General features: G+C 38.9%; 1 protein-coding gene across 1 annotated transcript in view; it reads right to left on the bottom strand.

The window, feature by feature from the left end:
- Nucleotides 1-18,839, bottom strand: part of SCAPER (S-phase cyclin A associated protein in the ER) — a 346,678-nt gene that overhangs the window by 311,029 nt on the left and 16,810 nt on the right. Inside the window, exon 3 of the mRNA XM_077827620.1 lies at nucleotides 9,420-9,537. Within this exon, the coding sequence (XP_077683746.1) occupies nucleotides 9,420-9,537 (118 nt within the window). The remainder of the gene's footprint in view (nucleotides 1-9,419; nucleotides 9,538-18,839) is intronic.

The raw sequence follows: 18,839 nt of genomic DNA, 5'->3' as shown, positions 1-18,839 counted from the left end.
ATTACACTCCCTATTCATTGAAAACCTCAAATTTCAGATGAGATGTATGCCAGGATTATAAAAATTAAAATATTACCACAACTGAGGGCTCTCATCTGAAACTATTTACATTCCCAGAAGGCAGAATTTTTTGTGTGTGTGAATGGCACAGAAAACTTGCACCATGAGTCTATTTTCAAGTATACCAAAATAGATGTGCCAGTACTAAAAAGGATGATGGATCAAAAAAACCAAAAACACCTCATCTCTTTAGAAGACACAAGAAAAGATGATTTATGAGTAAAAACTGGGAAATGTTTGAACAGGTCCCTTCCAACCCTGATATTCTATGTTTCTAAGTCAGGTGCAGAGATTAAAGCAATTTCCTGGCAGATTGAATATGCAAGGCAAACAAACACTTATGTCAATGCTGGATTTTGTCAATTTAAGACAGACAGTATTTTTGGAAAGACTGTTTAAACAATTTCTTCAGTGTATAGGACAAACAAGTTTGTCTTTCATCATCAGCCATGCATTCTTGCTTCACTACCCTTTTTTATTCAACAAATATTTTTATGGCTAATGCACAATAATTTCCTTTCTGTATTCATGAGCAGTGCCAAAAGGATAAGTGTAATTCAAGACTTTGTATTTGTGAGGCCTATTAGTCTGTAACTGTAAAATATTAGGTTGGTCATGAGATTGGTAATTGGATATGAAGCCTTTTGCTTATGAGGCACTTATTCAATTTTAGATTAGAACAGCAGGGACCAACGATCACCACCTCGTCAATTGTTAACTAGCCATTGTAACATAAGCGAATTAGTGACGTTCTGGATACTCAGGGAGTTTCAGATATAACTTAGGTCCATTTAATCTTTTACTGGTAAATCTAGTGGGGAGAGATTGGGTCATTAGGTAGGAAGATGGTACATCTCATCAGAAGGGCAAAGTGCCAGTATCTCTAAAACAAATAATTGTTAAACTATACTCAAGAAGGCATCTTTTACACTGACAATCTCAGCAATTATCACTGTCTCACATCTTTTCTTGGGGAACTCTGCTGAGACAGGAATGCAACTCTAGCAATAGCTGGAGTCAGATTTCTCTGACATCTTTCCATCCGGTACTAGGCAGCAACACTATACAGACCACACTTGTCTCAAGAATCATCACAGTGGTAGACAAGGATCGAGTATCCATTGTTTCTTTTACATCTATCCTTGCCTTTGACACTGTTGACTATGAGGTGTTGTTGGTGAACCCTGGTAGGGATGGAAAGAAACACACTTGAATAGCTCTGTTATTTCCTCTCTGAGTACACTCTGAGGGTACAGCTACGTAATTGCTCATTTTTTGCCAGGGTTCTCATGTGGTGTCCCACAAAGTTCTATTCTGTCACCCATCCTCTTCCATGTGTATGCAAGATATCTAGAGGAGATAGTGAGAAAGTCTGCTGACACCACTCAGCTCTATTATTTCTTTTTCACTGGCCCCAGATGGTGCAGTTGTTCATCTTAGCCAGTCTCTGGAATTTGAATAAGAAGTGGCTGCCTGGAGCTCCTTTCAAAGAAAACAAAGGCAATGCTGCCTGTCTGGAGGAAGCAACCAGTGGGGAGAGAGAGATTATTTTTGGCCCTCTAAATGTGGGTGTATTATTAAAGTTTGCAATCTTATTGGACTCTCAGCTACTTTTGAATGTTCTACCAGGTGTTTTCAGTCACGAGTCCTCAATTCCAGCATGCACTTCTCCTCTTGGTCCAACAGAACCAAAATTTGTTGATCTCCATCACATATTGAAAAGTCTATCCATTCTATCAAGCTTTTTCTAAAAGTGTAGGCTATTATTTTCCGAGTCCCAAGATTTGCCGAACACCTCCCCACCAAATAAAATATGTTCCCTACCCTGAAGTGCTTACAGTCTAAAGCCCCAATACTGCAATGTGCTCTGCCTGGCCAGACCTTCTGTGGCTATCAAATGACAAACAAAAAGGGAATAAGGGGAAGGGAACAGTTACAAATACAAGATTATGCAGTTACTTTGTCATGTCACACGTTTCTTAAATTTACAAAGATACTTAGACATTTTTATTTTGGGTTTAGTGAAAAAGGTCTCACATGGGAAGTGTTTTAAGTATTGTTGATATGGTATCAACTTTGATTTTGCAATAAAATTTTTGTAGATTGTTTGCCCATGTGCCTCAAGTTTTCTGATAGTAAAGTAAGTAATTAAAAAGTACATAATTCCTGGATTCCTGTATGCTGAACTGCTGCATTTTTTTAATTGGGCTAGGGTTACCCAGGCCAATATGCATTAACAATCACAATCCTGATTAGGAAGTCTAGATATCATTCTTAATCCACATACAGTTGACAAATGCAGTATTAATTCTGGAATAGCTAGAATATCAGAAAAATACATTTACCAATTCCTTCTTAATGGAGCTAACTCTGCCACAACAACATACATACCCCTTTGCCAAGGGAGGGGGCAGAGGCGCAGAAGCTGGCTCTCCCACCCTTTACACCAGCTGAGTTCCCTTCCACAAGGGGAATTATCTGTTCCCTGCTATGACCAAATTCTGGTCACATTAGTTTGTCTGAGCAGTGCAAAGAGGTCAGATCATAAATGAGAATTTGGCCCATTGTTTTTATGAAAGAAATTACATTTGTATAATCTGTTAAATGTTTAAATAGAGCCAGCAGGGCCCTAAGCACCAGGAAATGATGAGTTATGGCATGATTTGTCTGGATGTTAACTTCTCCTGTAATGTCCAAGTATGTGTGACAAACACCATTTTAAAACTACATCTGAATTTAACAGAGGCTGGAGTTTCACATTAATATTCATTCTCTAGGCATCTCTGTTACCAAACTGTTAAGCTCCTCGACGAACAAGCATCTAAGAGCATGTTGAAAGTTTCTAGGAGAATATTACGAGCAATGCAGAACTAAAGAAAGTAATTGTGTTTAAAGAGAAGACTCCCACCCTACCACAAATGCCTCAAGTATATAATTGCTAAATGTATTCTATGTTCCTCTTTCAGCATCATAAAATAGTTGTTCACATTACTATCTTTCTCAAAACTGTAATTCTGAATGATAAGTGATTTAAGGCCCTGATCTTGCAAACACTCAGGAAAGTACTTAAGCATATGAGTAGCCCCAATGAAATAATTGGACCTACTCACACACTTAAAATTAAGCATGAACAAGTGAGTTTGCAAGATTGGGGACTACCAGATGCATTTTGGGATAACAGTGGTACATGAAGCAACAATGAAAAATTGCTCCTGTTAAATATCCATATATTTATGTTATTCAAAATGTGCAAGTTAAATTTTTTCTCATACCAAAGTCATTAAAAAAGCTTTCAATTTTCCAGTTGAAAATCTAGTTCTACGTTTCTAAATCTAATCTATATTTAGACACAATTAAGCATGTGAAGAATATATTTTTCCCTGTTTAGAACATTTTGTGATTTGATTAAACAAAGATCTGTATCTGTTGTACTATTACAGCAGGAATGAGATTTGCCACAGACACAAACTGACAAATATAGAATGGCTGCAGGTATCAAATAAACAATCTGAGCATTTTGAAAGTTACTATTATTCTGATTACAGGCCTAGTGGATGGGCAGAAGCAGTAAAAGTGGCATAATATGATTTTAGTAAGGCTTTTCACTCTGTCCCACACATTTTCATAAGCAAACTAGGGCCTAGAAGAAATTACTATAGGGTGAGTACACAAATGGTTGAAAAACTGTACTCAAAGAGTAGTTACCAACTGTTTGCTGTTGAACTGGAAGGGCCTATCTAGTGGGCTCCGCAGTGGTCAGTCCTGGATCCAGTACAATTAAATATTTTCATTAATGACTTGGATAACAGAATGGAGAGTATGCTTATAAAATCTGTGGATTACACCAAACTGGGAGCGGTTGCAAGCACTTTGGAGGACGGGATTAGCATCAAAACAACCAAGACAAATTGGAGAATTGGTGTGAAATCAGCAGGATGAAACTCAGTAAAGATAAGAGCAAAGTACTTTGTTTAGGAAGGAAAAATCAAATGCACAACAACAAAATGGGAAATAACTGGTGGTGGTCGTACTGCAGAAAAGGATCGGGGGGTTATTAATGGCTCACAAACTGAATATGAGTCAACAATATGATTCAGAGAGAGACAATAAATCTGACAGCCACTTCTTAACAACTAGCTAATATCCTGGGGTGTATTAACAGGAGTGTTATATGTAAAAGATGGTGAGGAAACTGTTCTGCTCTACTTGGCACTGGTGAGTCCTCAGCTGGAGTACTGCATCCAATTCTGGGCACCACACTTTAGAAAAGATGGTGAAAAACTGTAGAGTCCAGAGGAAAGCAACCAAAATTATAAAAGGGTTAATGAGGAAAGGTTAAAAAAAACGGGGCATGCTTAGTCCTGAGAAAGAAGACTAAGAGGAAACCTGATAATAGTCTTCAAATATGTGAAGGGCTGTTATAAAGAGGAGAGTGATTAATTGTTCTCCATGCCCACTGAAGGTAAGACAAGAAATAATGGGCGTAATCTGCAGTAAGGGAGTTTTAAGTTAGATAGGAAAAATTTTCTAACTATAAGGGTAGTTAAATCCTGGAATAGGCTTCCAAGGAAGGTTGTGGAATCCCCATCACTGGAGGTTTTTAAGAATAGGATGGATAAATACCTGTCAGGGATGACCTAGGTTTACTTGGTCCTGCTTCAGTGCTCTCAAGGACCCTTCCAGCCCTGCATTTCTATGATTCCTCCTTTTTATTTGAGGTTTTTGTGCTACAAAAAATCCCCCTCCCCCCTCACATCATCCCATTTTATGTATTCACTTTGGTGTTGACATTTAGCTTGGCCAGCGACAACATATGCTAAGGACCTGGCTCCACAATAATTAATGCAGCACTTCTACTCTGTTTTACACTAGTTTAGGTACATCAGTACTTATCACAGAAAAAATATTCAAACATACTAGTATTTTAAGATGAAGACATTTTAAAATGTTGGCTCTTCCAAAATACAGGTCTAGGGAAAAAAGGAATACCCAGATGCTGTATAAGCTTTCAGTCTCCAAGGAAGACAACAGTTTGCACTGATCTTGCACACCACTAAGGTATAATTCAAAAGCAGAATTAATATTCATATCCAACAAACCAACAATTCTATCAAACTAATTATACTGTATTAATATCATAGTTGAAAAAGTACAGCTATGAAACGGCACTCCAAGAGAACCAGTGAAAATTGAAGGCCTCCACATTGTGGCTTTTTGGACATTTTAACACTGATTCTGAGTGGTGATGGCCTACTTTCGTTTTCATATTCAGGGATAATTAAATAGATATTATCCAGCTGAAACCTAGCCAATTTAAAGAAGTTTCAGATACTGCACCTGAATCCTTCTGTCAATTTCTGCAGTTTTACAACACTTTCCTAATTTTCCAAATGTTTTTCTCTCCTCCATTTCTGTAACAGTAGTAGGTTAAAAACAATTCAGGAAGAACTGTGATTCTTAAGTTGATGGTGTCCCTTTAAAGGCAGAACAGTTTATGGAAAATCTTGAATCTAAAGTTTTGAAAATGCTTTGATGTTCTCTAATGATAAACATTATATAATTGTTAAATAGTATTACTCTGACATGGACAAAGTTTGTTAGAAGATTTTTTTTTTCAAGTGACAGTTTGTATATGCACTGGAGCTCTTATAATTGTAATTTTTCAAAATGTTTTCACATTCATATATACAGATCAACTTTGCTCACAAAGGCACTTACAGAAAAAGTTTTGTATCTCAATCTAAGGTGCATATTCAAAAGGGAGAGCCTCTCATTAATTAACATTTTAATTCTGAGACACCAGAATACAGACCCCCAATAACATAATGAGACTTATGCAGATAAAACATTAAAAAAGGCAACTACAGCATCTATGTTTATTTTTTAAAAATAGATAGCAACAAAGTTGTCTTAGATACTATGGTGATGAGTGCCAAGTAATCACCTAACTAAAGAGAGACTGTTGTACTTGAGCACAACTGGGCCAGTGAACAATGCAATCAATACATTTCCTTGTTCTGATGGCTCTGCTGTCTCTAATTTACTGTTAACAGATTTTTCAGTTTAATATTTATGGTTTAGACATAAACATTCTTCCACTTGAACAGTGGCAACATCCCATTCTCATGAATGTGTTCACACTGTAAGACTCTGAAAATACCTGTTCCTTCTTAGCAAGAATTATTTGCAACTCATTGCTGTGCACAGAGAAAGCAAACAGTTTATAGTAACTTACTCTAAAACTAGGCAGAGATCCCAGTGTTTGAGCTATGACGTGTTCTCTAATTTTTTCCCATTTAATCATTTGGGACCTGGGGAAGTGGGGCTTTCACGGAACAGTACTGGGGACAAAAGGGTTTCTGGCCATCCCCTTGTTTTCATTTTGTTTAGATATTTGAGCTCCTTCAGACCATAGGGATAGACCCCTTTCCCTTCTTTACACTTGAAATTCTCTTACTTTCTTTGTAGGTGTGATAGAGATGGAGTAAAATCATGTAAAACTATCTCTTCTCAACTGGTACAGCCCCATGTTTTTACAACCCTTCCCCAGAACAGAAAGGACACCTCTCTAATTTCCCTGTTTAATTGGTAAACAGAGTGAAGCAGTGTTGCTGAAGCGAATACTGAAATAGGAGGCTAGAGTCTCCCAATGAAAATAGAAAGGCTTAATTTAGTTTCTTTCTTTCTTCTTCTCCTTCTCATAGAAAATTCAGTGTATTGTACCTGATAGGGAAATAGCAGTTGTCCCTTTTCTCCAGCTTGATTCAGAGAGAGACAGAATAAATTTGACAGCCACTTCTTAACAACTAGCCATTGTTCTGCCTTGTCTTACTACATATAGCTAATTTAAGGATTCACATGTCAGCAGTAACCAGTCAGTAAAAACACATACAGTATTGATAATTCTGCTATATAAAAGCCATGAAGACTGTGCTTATACACTTCAGACAGGAACTCCAGTGAGGAAGGACAGTTGGGATAAGGCTGCAGTAAAAAGGTCAGAGGCTGAAACTGTAGAGTCTCAATGTCCTTTGAAATACTGGGCAATTGTAACCCATGTTCATTTTGTTTTATAGTTGATAAACACAAAGGATATAGCTATCTTCCTTGTTTGCCAGAGTTCAACAAGAGTGTTCAGGTAAGGACCAGTTTCAGAGTAACAGCCGTGTTAGTCTGTATTCGCAAAAAGAAAAGGAGTACTTGTGGCACCTGAGAGACTAACCAATTTATTTGAGCATAAGCTTTCGTGAGCTACAGCTCACTTCATCGGATGCATACTGTGGAAAATAGGGAGAAAACCTGGATTTGTGCTGGAAATGGCCCACCTTGATTATCATACACATTGTAAGGAGAGTGATCACTTTACATAAGCTATTACTAGCAGGAGAGTGGGGTGGGGGGAGAGAAAACCTTTTGTAGTGATAAAAACCCATTTTTTCATGATTTGTGTGTATAAAAACATCTTCTGTATTTTCCACAGTATGCATCCGATGAAGTGAGCTGTAGCTCACGAAAGCTTATGCTCAAATAAATTGGTTAGTCTCGAAGGTGCCACAAGTACTCCTTTTCAGGTAAGGACCCTGAATATCCCAGTGCTGAAGCTCCTACAGCACTTCAGGATTTGCCTGATGTTTCCTGTCTCTCTCTCTCTGTGCTGTCAGCACTTCCAGGATGGGATATCTGAATAAGTTTTTACCCATTCCCACCATACTCACTACCTCCAGGGTTTGTACCCTAAAGGGATGGTATTATGTCTTGCTCTTGCACTTTCCCTTCTCGTGCGCCTCCCCGACCCTGACCCCGTGTTGCCTTCCATGGAGGGGAAGCATAAGACCCAAGGTTTGTATAGCTGCTGTTCCTTCTGAAAAAAACAGTACCAAGTAAATTACGTTTGTCTTGATTCTTTTTGAAGTTCCTATTGTCAGAATTTCTCCTCCAACATCGTTCTTTCATAAATCAAAATTTATAGCACTAAGATTTTTAAATGAAACATATGATATGCCTTACTATGAATCCTAATGTAAACACATATGCCATTTAGAACATTCATGTACAGGACTCTATATTGGAACATAAGTTATTCTGTGTTTCATGAGATGGAGGGTTAATTGTTCTATAACATAAGCATAACTTTTCCCATTGTAGTATCTTTTTCACAGAACTTTACTGCAGAAAACTAAAAAGAACCATCCTAAGGAGGACAGCTAGGCTGAAGAAATACTTAGGGGTAGGTCCTCAAGACCAGCCATTTGGCACCTGGTGCAGCTGAGGGGAAGAAGGAAAGCCAAAAAGTTACTTCATGGCTCCTTGAATCATCAAGCCTATTCAGAGGAGAAAATCTGAACAGTCTCAAGGCTGCTCAAAAGATTTTCCTAAGTCCTGAAAATCTGGCATCCACATTTTCATTTTCTGTCCCTCCATATTCCCTCCCCTAAAAAAATCTACAGAACTGTTCACCATAGACTAAAGTAATACTAAAAACTCTTACAAATGTATTTGAATGTTGGTCTACACCGAGATAATTTGTTGGCTTACTCAAAGCCTATCCTTCGAAGATTGGGAGATAGCCTAAATAATGTTTATTTCAGTCTTTGTTATCCTCTTTTTCTAATTTTCCTATATTTTTTATGATAAGCTTATTGTAGTAAGTAGGATGTACTGATAAACATCAGTGTAACTGGGTGGCTTACCCCAAGGGCTGTAGTACCTGAGGCTAAGCCCCACCTGAGAGGACTCATAAAAAGAGCAGGAAGGTGTGGCATATAGTCTGCAGAGAATGAGGAAAACTCTCCAAGAAGGGAGGCTGGGGAGATACCCTCACCAAGCAGGGAAGGAACTTGCAAAGCCCTCTAGGCAGGGAGGCCTGGGAGGAGGAAGAAAAACCTTGGGCTGTGTGGACCTATCAATGGATTTTGTTTTGGGGTTTTGAGTTTTATTTACAGATTCTTTTATATTAATAAACCAAGTCCCAAAAGAATGTATTTTTGACCAACAAAAAGCCTGAAGTGTATTTGAACAGTCCAAGAGGGGAAATTGAGGCAGACTCCCTGTAGCTCACAAGGGGGCACATAGGAGGCTAACTGTAACCAGCCTAGCTACAGTCAACAAAATGGGAGAAAACAGTAAAGATACCTTTTATTTCATCTTTATCAAATTTTGTATATGTTTTACAAAATTATAATTGAATTAAACAGGAAGCATACTGAAGAAATTAGTTTAAAATATTGATATCTATGTTTTAAGCAGTTATCAAATTTAAGATACATTTTTTAGGTATAAACATTTTTACTTCAAACTTAAACTTCTTTTTTGGGTGGGAGAGTAAGGGAAGGTTGTGGGGAAGGAAGTTCAATACTTACTATCGTCCTCTTTGCTTTCCAGTGGGACATTCCATGCAATAAGGTTTCTTGCTGTACGACCCTCTTCTGCAACAATTTTCCTCACTTTGTCATGACTATTAGAGCGTTGGAAAGAAGCCTGAAAATGTGAAATATAGGAAAAATATATCATTCTATTTCAAGCTAATATATTAATTATCTCAAAGCATTAATGCTAAAACATCCAAAAAGGGGCTTGCAGTTGACAATCCTCACATAAGTATAAATATTAACTACTATTCGTAAAAGTCTGTGAGATGGGTATTGTATTTTCACCACCTATTAGAAACTGTGTGGGTGGCATGGATGTACTCATTCATTTTCACAGAGAAGAGGCATATGTCATGGCTCTTACAGTACCTTCTAGCAGCATGTTTAATCAGAATGAGAACTAGTGTCTAGCCCTCAGCTGGGGTTTGTCTACACCTGACTATTTTTTAACCTTGATTAAATTGATTGCCAGCATTAGAGAAGTGTTTATACCTTTATGAGTGTGTTTACCTTTTGTTAACCCCACCTGCTGCACCTTTGATGTGGCTGCTGCTCCTAAACCTGGATAAAATGGGAAGGACAAGGCAAACATCTAGCCACATATAAAACAAACAAAAAACACCTCATTGGTTATAGAAATGGAACCAGGCTACCACTTTGTTAGAGATGGCTGCCAATGCCTCATATTTCATGAAGGGTTCTGGAAAAAGCCAGCCTGTGGAAGCCAGGACCCCACAAAGGCTGATGATGGCAGCAAGAAAACACCTCAAAATTGGTTACTGGAATGCGAGAACAACATTTCAAACACCAATGATCTCACAAATCATGAGGGAAATGGATAATTATGTACTCAAAATCCTGGACATCAGTGAGAACAGACTGACCAGGTGTGGACAAGAAGCACTTCTAGCAAGAAAAGAAAACTGTCATTGGTTCAAGTCATTGTGATAACAAACATTGAGTGGGAGTAGCACTCATTATGACATACTGGGCATACATCATCAACAGGGCATACACAACCAACACATCATATATGCCAGACTCCAAACCAGATTAGACCAAAAGTGTCAATCAGACAGCACTATGCTCTGCCAGAGGAACACAGCTTCAAGGATAAAGAGGAATTCTTCTATCGCCTCCAGAGTGTGATTAACAGAATAACAAAACATGATTTACTCCTTGTGATGGGTGACCTTTAACATTAACTTAGGATGTGGAAAGAGTGGACAGGGAAGCATGGGTTGATAATCATCAACCAAAGTGGCAAGAGATTCATTGAACTGTGACTGGTATCCAACCTAATTCTTGCAAGCACCCTATTCCTTCACAAAGAAAGATGGAATTCACCAGATGCTAAAACAAAACAAAAACCAAAATACATTGACCATGTGTGCATCAACTGAAGATTCAGGTCATCTGTCCAAGATGCAAGGGCACATCAAGTAGCAAATATTAGCAGTGGCCACAATCTCTGCATTGCTGCACTGAAAATAACATTAAGGAAGATCACCTTTTAACCAGGAAGTGGCAAATAAAATCAACAGTACAAAGTTGAAAATGAAAGACTATTGTGAGAAATTCCATCTTGAATTAAGGAACAGGTTTGAAGCACTGCCAAAGGCAGGTCAAAGTGAGACACAGACTGAACCTTAAGAAAAATGGGCAGCACTCAGAGGCAAGGGGATTGGAGCTGCAGGAACAACAGTTGGATATGAACATAGACAGAGCAAGAACTGGATAAGCCAAGAGACAAGGCATCTCATTAAGGAAAGGAAAGCACTGCAAGGAAAACTCCTGAATACTAAGACCAATGAAATATTGGGAAAACCAAAGGAGGAATATAAGAAAGCAGACAAAAAAAGTGAAAACCAATGCAAGGAAAGATAAATGGAGATATGCTGAAAACCTAGCAGCTGAAGCTGAAAATGCTGCTATGAAAGGAAACCACAGAGACATTTACTAAATGACTGAAACCTTTGTGAAAATTTCAAAATAAGAAATTGATCAGTCAAAGGCAAAGATGAAAAAATGCTTACAACTAATAGAAAAATAGACGGGCAGAGTCTTCAACCGACCCAGCCCCACCTCGGCACCAGATTTTGATGAAATATGCTAAACTGATCAACTTGATGTTAACATCAGCCCAATAGAGATGCTGAAAGTACAGGCTGTAGTCAAGAAGCTGAAAAACAACAAAGCAGCAGCAGATGACCAAATCACAGCAGGAATGCTAAAAGCAGTTGATAACACAATGCTAACAAATCTGAAAGAACTGTTTAATTAAGTCTGGTAAAAGGACAGCTTCCCTCCCCTCCCGACTAGTAGAAACATGGAATCATTGTCAGAATACCCCAACAAGGTTATCTCACTGACTGTAACAACTGGAGAGGAGTTACACTACTCTCTGTTGTAGGGAAAGTTTCTGCAGTGTGATACTGTGACGTAGTGGGGATTTTCCCTTGTTATGTTGTACGTGAGCCTATGAGAGCCTTACTGTTTTGCATGAATGCTGTGTGTGCCGCAGTTTCCGTGTGTACTGCACCAATACACACGTGTGGGAATAAGGGTGTGTTACTTTTGCAGGGGCTGCTCCAGCTGCCTGCACGGATGCTATGGCTGCCCCTTTGTAACCTGAGACCCAGGAGGGGGATGCAACCAGGTGACTCTTGGCCTGGGAAGGGAGACAAAAGCCGGAGGAGGAGCAACGGGCAGGTCAGGGGCCAGGAACTGGAAGCGAGCCAGTCTCAGCTGGCTTGGAGCGCAGGGGCTCTGGGCTCCCCTCCCCACAAGATGGACTTGGCTGAAAGTCACTGATTTCTATGCTAACAAGTTCTGTTCTACACTGTGTTCCTGTCGACTAATAAACCTTCCGTTTTACCAGCTGGCTGAGAGTCACGTCTGACTGTGGAGTTGTGGTGCAGAGCGCTCTGGCTTCCCCAGGAGCCTCGCCCGACAGACTCGCTGTGGGAAGTGCACAGTGTGGAAGGGGACGCTGAATGCTCCAAGGTCAGACCCAGGAAGACTGAACCTGTGTAAGCTTCTTGCCCTGGAAACAGTATGCTCAGAGAGAGGAGGCATGCTCCTCCAGAGTCATGGCTGGTTTCATATGGAGTAGTTCCAGAGCATCGCCCCAGTGACTCCGTGACACATACTACACAGGATGAAAGAAACAGTGGGTGCTAAGCTTACAGAACATGCGGGATTCAGGTCTAGGAGATCCTATGTAGACCAGATATTCACACTAAAGACCATCATAGAGGAATGTATCAATTTCATTGATTTTCAAAAGGGATTTGACAGCCTACACAGATATACATTGTAGAGTATTCTCCAGTCCCTGGAATCCCAGCTGAAGCTGTCAACATCATTAAGGCCCTGTATAGTGATGTGAAATGTTCTGTAAAGGTGAATAACCAGGCAACAAAGTTCAAAGTGCACACTGGAGTGAAAAAGGGCTGCTTTCATTCTCAGCTGCTGTTTGGCATTGCCATAAATTGGATAATCAAGTGTATTAGCAATACAAACACTGGTACAGAATGGGTAGATGGCAAATGCCTTGAAGAGCTAGACTTTGCCAATGATACTGCACTATGACAACCCTGAAAAATTACAAAGACAGATAACCTGACAAAAAGAGCAGGCCAACCAGGATTCAAAATCAGTTATGCTAAAACAAAGATCCCTGAGACCCAGATGTCAAAGCAGCAATATCACATTAGAAGGCAAAAACAAAAAGAAAGAAGAACAGTTCATCTACCTGGGCAGCACCTACTAGTCAATGGAGACGTCAAAAAGGGATCGACAAGGATAGTAAAAGCATCTACAGCATTCTTTACACTCAACAATGTATGGAAATCAAAGATGCACAGTACCAGAACAAAGCTGAGAATTTTCAACTCAAACACAATCTCAGTTTTCACATAAGGCTGTGAAAACTGCAGGATCTACTAAAATGTTACTTAGAAAACTACGCTGCTTCGAAAGTAAGTGGCTATGAAAGATTCTGGGCACTGAAGGGGAAGACTTCATCACTAATGAAGAGATCTAATCAATTACCAACCAGTATCTCATCTCCACCAAAACCAGAAGGAATTGTGGGACATATTTGGGAGCTTTATTCTGGATACCAACACACAGACTCCCACATGATGTCACTGAGTTGAAACCAATTGGTATGAAAAAGAGAGGGTACTCAAGAGAACCCTTAAAAAAAAGCCTTGGTAGGGAGGACAGAACAGCTGATCTCAACACCATAAAGTAGATGGAAGAATGATAGAAGAAATGATAGAAGAATAGAATAGATGAATTTCTGCCCTGTGCGCTAACACTGGCATGAGAAGGACAAAAAGTGATAATAAATTATCTTGAATTAATTGGCAATCAATTAAAACAAGGTAAAAAAAAAGTCTAGTGTAGACAAAACCCTAGGCCAAAAATACACGTCAGTGTGGCAAAGAAACTCTAGAGAGGAGTTCTGGTTTATCTGGACCACCTATTTCATGCTAAAATTACACCTTTTCTTCCTAGTGGAAACAAGACCCTAGAAGATAACTTACTACTACACAAAGCTATAGTAGAGAAGTTAAGAATATAAGAAGGATCCCTGAGGATGATTCCCACTCACTTAAGAAACAAATTTGGTTAGATTTGTAAAATATACTCAGTTCAAGGCTTTTGAAAGCATATACAATAAAACAAACATTAACAGATATTGACTAACATCAACTACATTAATTCTTGCCTCACAACAGAATGCAACCAGCACTCCACAGGAAAAAGCCTGACTAAGAAGGCAGACTTATACCATGGCACTGCAGATCAACAGACTGGGGCCCTCTGAGACAGGCATAACATGCAAGAGCTGGCTTTAAAGGGACTCTCTGCTGAGACTGCACTTCTTCCAATACAACATTAAGAAGATGGAAAATAAGGGAGAATCTTAACCTCACTACATTCATAACTGTTGACAAAAGTGCAATAAAAATAAAACTAATAATGACTTACAAAACAAAATTAAACAACTAGGCTAAGAAATATGGATCATCATAACAATGTTTTTATTATTGAATTGGTCACTTTCTTGTGATTTTATTTTATTGCATTATACTGAAACCATCTAATATTTAAAATATGACTTCAAAAAAGTAACAACTACAGTAAACGACATTCAGAGTCCAAGTTAGTAAGCTATCAATAGGAATCTTAGTCATTTTACTCTAGCTGAAAAGTCCTAAAAACTTATACTTACAAATATTTGTACTTTTATTCCTGCAGTATGTCATTTTTTTTTAAAAAATGGCTTGTATAATGTACTTCTACATCATTTTCTATCTGAGGCTCTTAAACCACCTTATAAGTAATAAATTTAGCCTCGCAGTATCCCTTTAAGGTACTGTGAGTTGATGGGCAGCTTCACCAGGCAGGGACAGGATATAAAGCTCCAACCTTGAGTCTTTTAAAACCCTTTACTCAGGGCTTTATCAATTATCAACTATATTATCAAATCAACTGAAAAAAAACCCTGGGTAATAATTCCAAGAAGGTTTCCCTGTGTTAGCCAGACAGGAGGGAGAGAACACATCCTTCCCCTAAGAGCAGTCCAGTCTGCGTCAACAGGGAAGGAAAAGGATGCATCATTCCTCTTTGGGTAGCGCCTACTGGCCATTATTCACAATTGGCTCCTGCTCCCTGCAAGTGTCTCCCTCTCTGCCTGAAAAATGCAGAAAGCCCAGTATCAGATCCTTCCCTGAGGTGGGACTCTTCTACCTGCCTAAGAGGCAGGAAGCTTTATATGTGATTTCATATAAAGCAGGAAGAGGAGCATGTTACCCGCAGCTACAGCTCAAAGTTTTAAAGGCACAAAGGTTGTCACAGGTGCACTGGGATGTCCGTATGCACCACTGGGCCTTGTTACAGGTACATATTATGTCCACTTCAGGGCTTGCAAACACTTGAAGGGTCACAGTCAATTTGAAAATCGCATTTACATCTGAAAATGTTGTAGCTACTACCATTACAAATAAACCCTAAGATAACTGTAACTGAAAGAAATTAAAAGAAAAATTATTCTCTTTTCAGATTGTTTACTTTCTTCAATTGACAGCACACTGTGCATAGTCTTACCGTTTTGTTGATGGGACATTCCCTCTTTCATGCTCTGCAAGAGGGAGTTTATTGTTAACAGCAGGAGCAGAGCTCAAATTGAAAGGCAGGAAGTAACAGTCAGGTACGTGTACATAGACAAAGCGGGGAGGAAAGGAGGGCTGGCCTGAAAAAGTTTGGTGATGTTACTCTCAGGCCCATCCAAAAGACTTTTCCAAATGTACACAGGGCGGGAAGAAAAGCTCCTATAACAAATTTTAAAGTACATTTAACAAAATTCAAAACATACTACTTAAAGAGGGCTCTGTACAAAAAATAATTTAAAAGTTCAAGTTACAGTATATAACTACCCATGTGAGCAGTCCCACTTAAGTCAGCAGAACCATTCTTGTAGTTAACTGTTTGCAGTACATGTTGAGAAAATGAACCACAAGAAGTTAACAAACCCAATATTTTAAGCATTATAGTACAGATCACGATGTTTCCTGCACCATACTTACAACTTTAGGCCCCAATCTTGCAACCATTTCAGTCCATGAGCACTATCATCTTTAATAACCAAGTCTGCAGACTGTACTAGATGAGGCACTGTAGTTTAAACTGTTTTATCTATGTGTATAATGGTAGTATGAAATGCAATAAATGTGTGTGAGAAACTGCACATTATTTTGAATGTTTCTACTAACAATATTTTAACCTAGGCTCCTGTCGTCCAGAAGACCTCAGTAGATTGTTTCAAAGTCACAGTGTGCCATCTAGTGCTACAGAGAGAATTACTCGGAGGCACTACTGTATACCATAGTGTCCTGAACACAAAAGTAGTATAACTAAAGAGGAACTGAGCTGTCAAGGAAAGCTAATATATGAAAGGGACAAGTTATTTAATTTGGTTCAAAAGGAACCCCAAGGAGGGTAAACTCAAAAATGGGGCCTATGTTAAAACTGTTCCAATTCATCCTTAGCCTAACTACTTACCAGAAAATGTTAAAAACAGCCAATATATTTTAATTTTTACTCGGGCTGTCAATTAATCGCAGTTAACTCAAGCGATTAACTCAAAAAAATCACGATTAAAAAAATTAATCGTGATTAATCGCAGTTTTAATCACACTGTTAAACAACAGAATACCAATTGAAATGTATTAAATATTTTGGATGTTTTTCTACATTTTCATATATATTGTATTCTGTGTTGAAACTGAAATCAAAGTGTATATTATTTTTATTACAAATATTTGCATTGTAAAAATGATAAAATAAATACTATTTTTCAATTCACCTCATACAAGTACTGTCATGCAATCTCTTTGCTGTGAAAGTCAACTTACAAATGTAGATTTTTTTTCTGTTACATAACTGCACACAAAAACAAAACAATATAAAACTTTAGAGCCTACAAGTCCACTCAGTCCTACTTCTTGTTCAGCCAATCGCTAAGACAAACAAGTTTCTTTATATTTACAGGAGATAATGCTGCCCTCTTCTTATTTACAATGTCACCTGAAAGTGAGAACAGGCATTTGCACAGCACTTTTGTAGCTGGCATTGCAAGGTATTTAAAGATATGCTAAACATTCGTCTGCCCCTTCATGCTTCGGCCACCATGCCAGAAGACATGTTTCCATGCTGACGACACTCATTAAAAAAAAATAATGCGTTAATTAAATTTGTGACTGAGCTCCTTGGGGAGAACTGTATGTCCCCTGCTCTGTTTTACCCGCATTCTGCCATATATTTCATGTTATAGCAGTCTCAGACGATGACACAGCACATGTTGTTCATTTTAAGAACACTTTCATTGCAGATTTGACAATACTCAAGGAAGGTACCTGTGACGTTGCACTCCATATGCTTTATAAAAATATGCTTATGAATATGAATTGATGTAACAGGAATATGCTTTATGCAAAAGGTCTCTTGTAAGGTATCATTATAAAGCTTATAATCTACTGAGTGTGTGCGTTCATCCTATTTCTATGCATGTAGCATTCTTGTATCTGAAGCTAGAAATATGAAGTATAACTCTGAGGTCCCATTGTAATTATGCAAAGTGTGGGCCATTAATGGTGGTTTAGAATCTTGATGGCTCCCATCGACTAGGACAATTGATTGTAGATGATTTATTTACCTGCAAACCTTCCTGTGTACATGTGGGCCAGTCTGTGGGTAATGAAGAATGAGGTCTTACAGTGACGTGACCATGTCACCTGGTAATGAAATCCATCTTAAATCCAGTACTTTTCCATTTAGAAGGAGTGATGGGGACCCAGAGAGACAAAAGATTCCCGCCTTGTGCCAAAGCTATAAAAGGGGGTGGAACAGCTGCCAGTCATGAGAAAGCTCCTGCTTACCACCTAAAATGTCTGCTGAAAATAACAAGGTCTGTACTAGGGGAAAGGATTAGGCCCAGACTAGGAAGGAGTCTAGTCTGTGAAAGAAGCTTATTGGAACATCTCTGAGAGTGAGATATTACCTGTAATCCGTTTCTTAATGTATTAGGGTTAGTCTTGCATGTTTTTGCTTTATTTTGCTTGACGACTTACTTTGTTCTGTCTGTTATTACTTGAAACAACTTAAATCCTACTTTTTATACTTAATAAGATCACTTCTGTTTATTAGTTAACCCAGAGTAAGTGAATAATACCTGGGAGAGAAAACAGCTGTGCATATCTCTCTATCAGTATTATAGAGGATGGACAATTTATGAGTTTACCCTGTATAAGCTTTATTCAGAGTAAAACGGATTTATCTGGGGTTTGGATCCCATTGGGAGCTGGGTGTCTGGGTGCAGGAGTCAGGTAACCTGCAGAGTAGTTTTCACTTAAAGCCTGCAGCTTTGGCGGCATAGCCCGGACCCTGGGTCTGTGTTGCAGCAGACTAGAGTGTCTGGCTCAACAAGGCAAGGTTCTGGAAGTCCCAAGCTGGCAGGGAAGACGGGCTCAGAGGTAATTTCAGCACACCAGGTGACAGTCCCAAGGGGGTCTCTGTGACCGAACCCGTCACAGTACCAGTGTGAGATTTTTAAAGATAGCTTAAGAATCGACCCAAGGCTTAAGAATCTGAAGTACCTTCAAAATCTGAGAGGGACAAGGTGTGGAGCATGCTTTTAAAAGTCTTAAAAGAGCCACACTCCAATGTGTAAACTACAGAACCCGAACCACCAAAAAAGAAAAATCAACTTTCTGCTGGTGGCATCTGACTCATATAATTAAAATGAACGTGTTTCAGTCCGCACTGCTTTGGATTGTTATCGAGCAGAACCCATCATCAGCATGGACGAGTGTCCCCTGGAATGGTGGTTGAAGCATG

Source organism: Eretmochelys imbricata, chromosome 10, assembly GCF_965152235.1.
Source record: "Eretmochelys imbricata isolate rEreImb1 chromosome 10, rEreImb1.hap1, whole genome shotgun sequence".
NCBI classification, from domain to species: Eukaryota; Metazoa; Chordata; order Testudines; family Cheloniidae; genus Eretmochelys; species Eretmochelys imbricata.
This window is presented reverse-complemented; position numbering and strand designations above follow the sequence as displayed.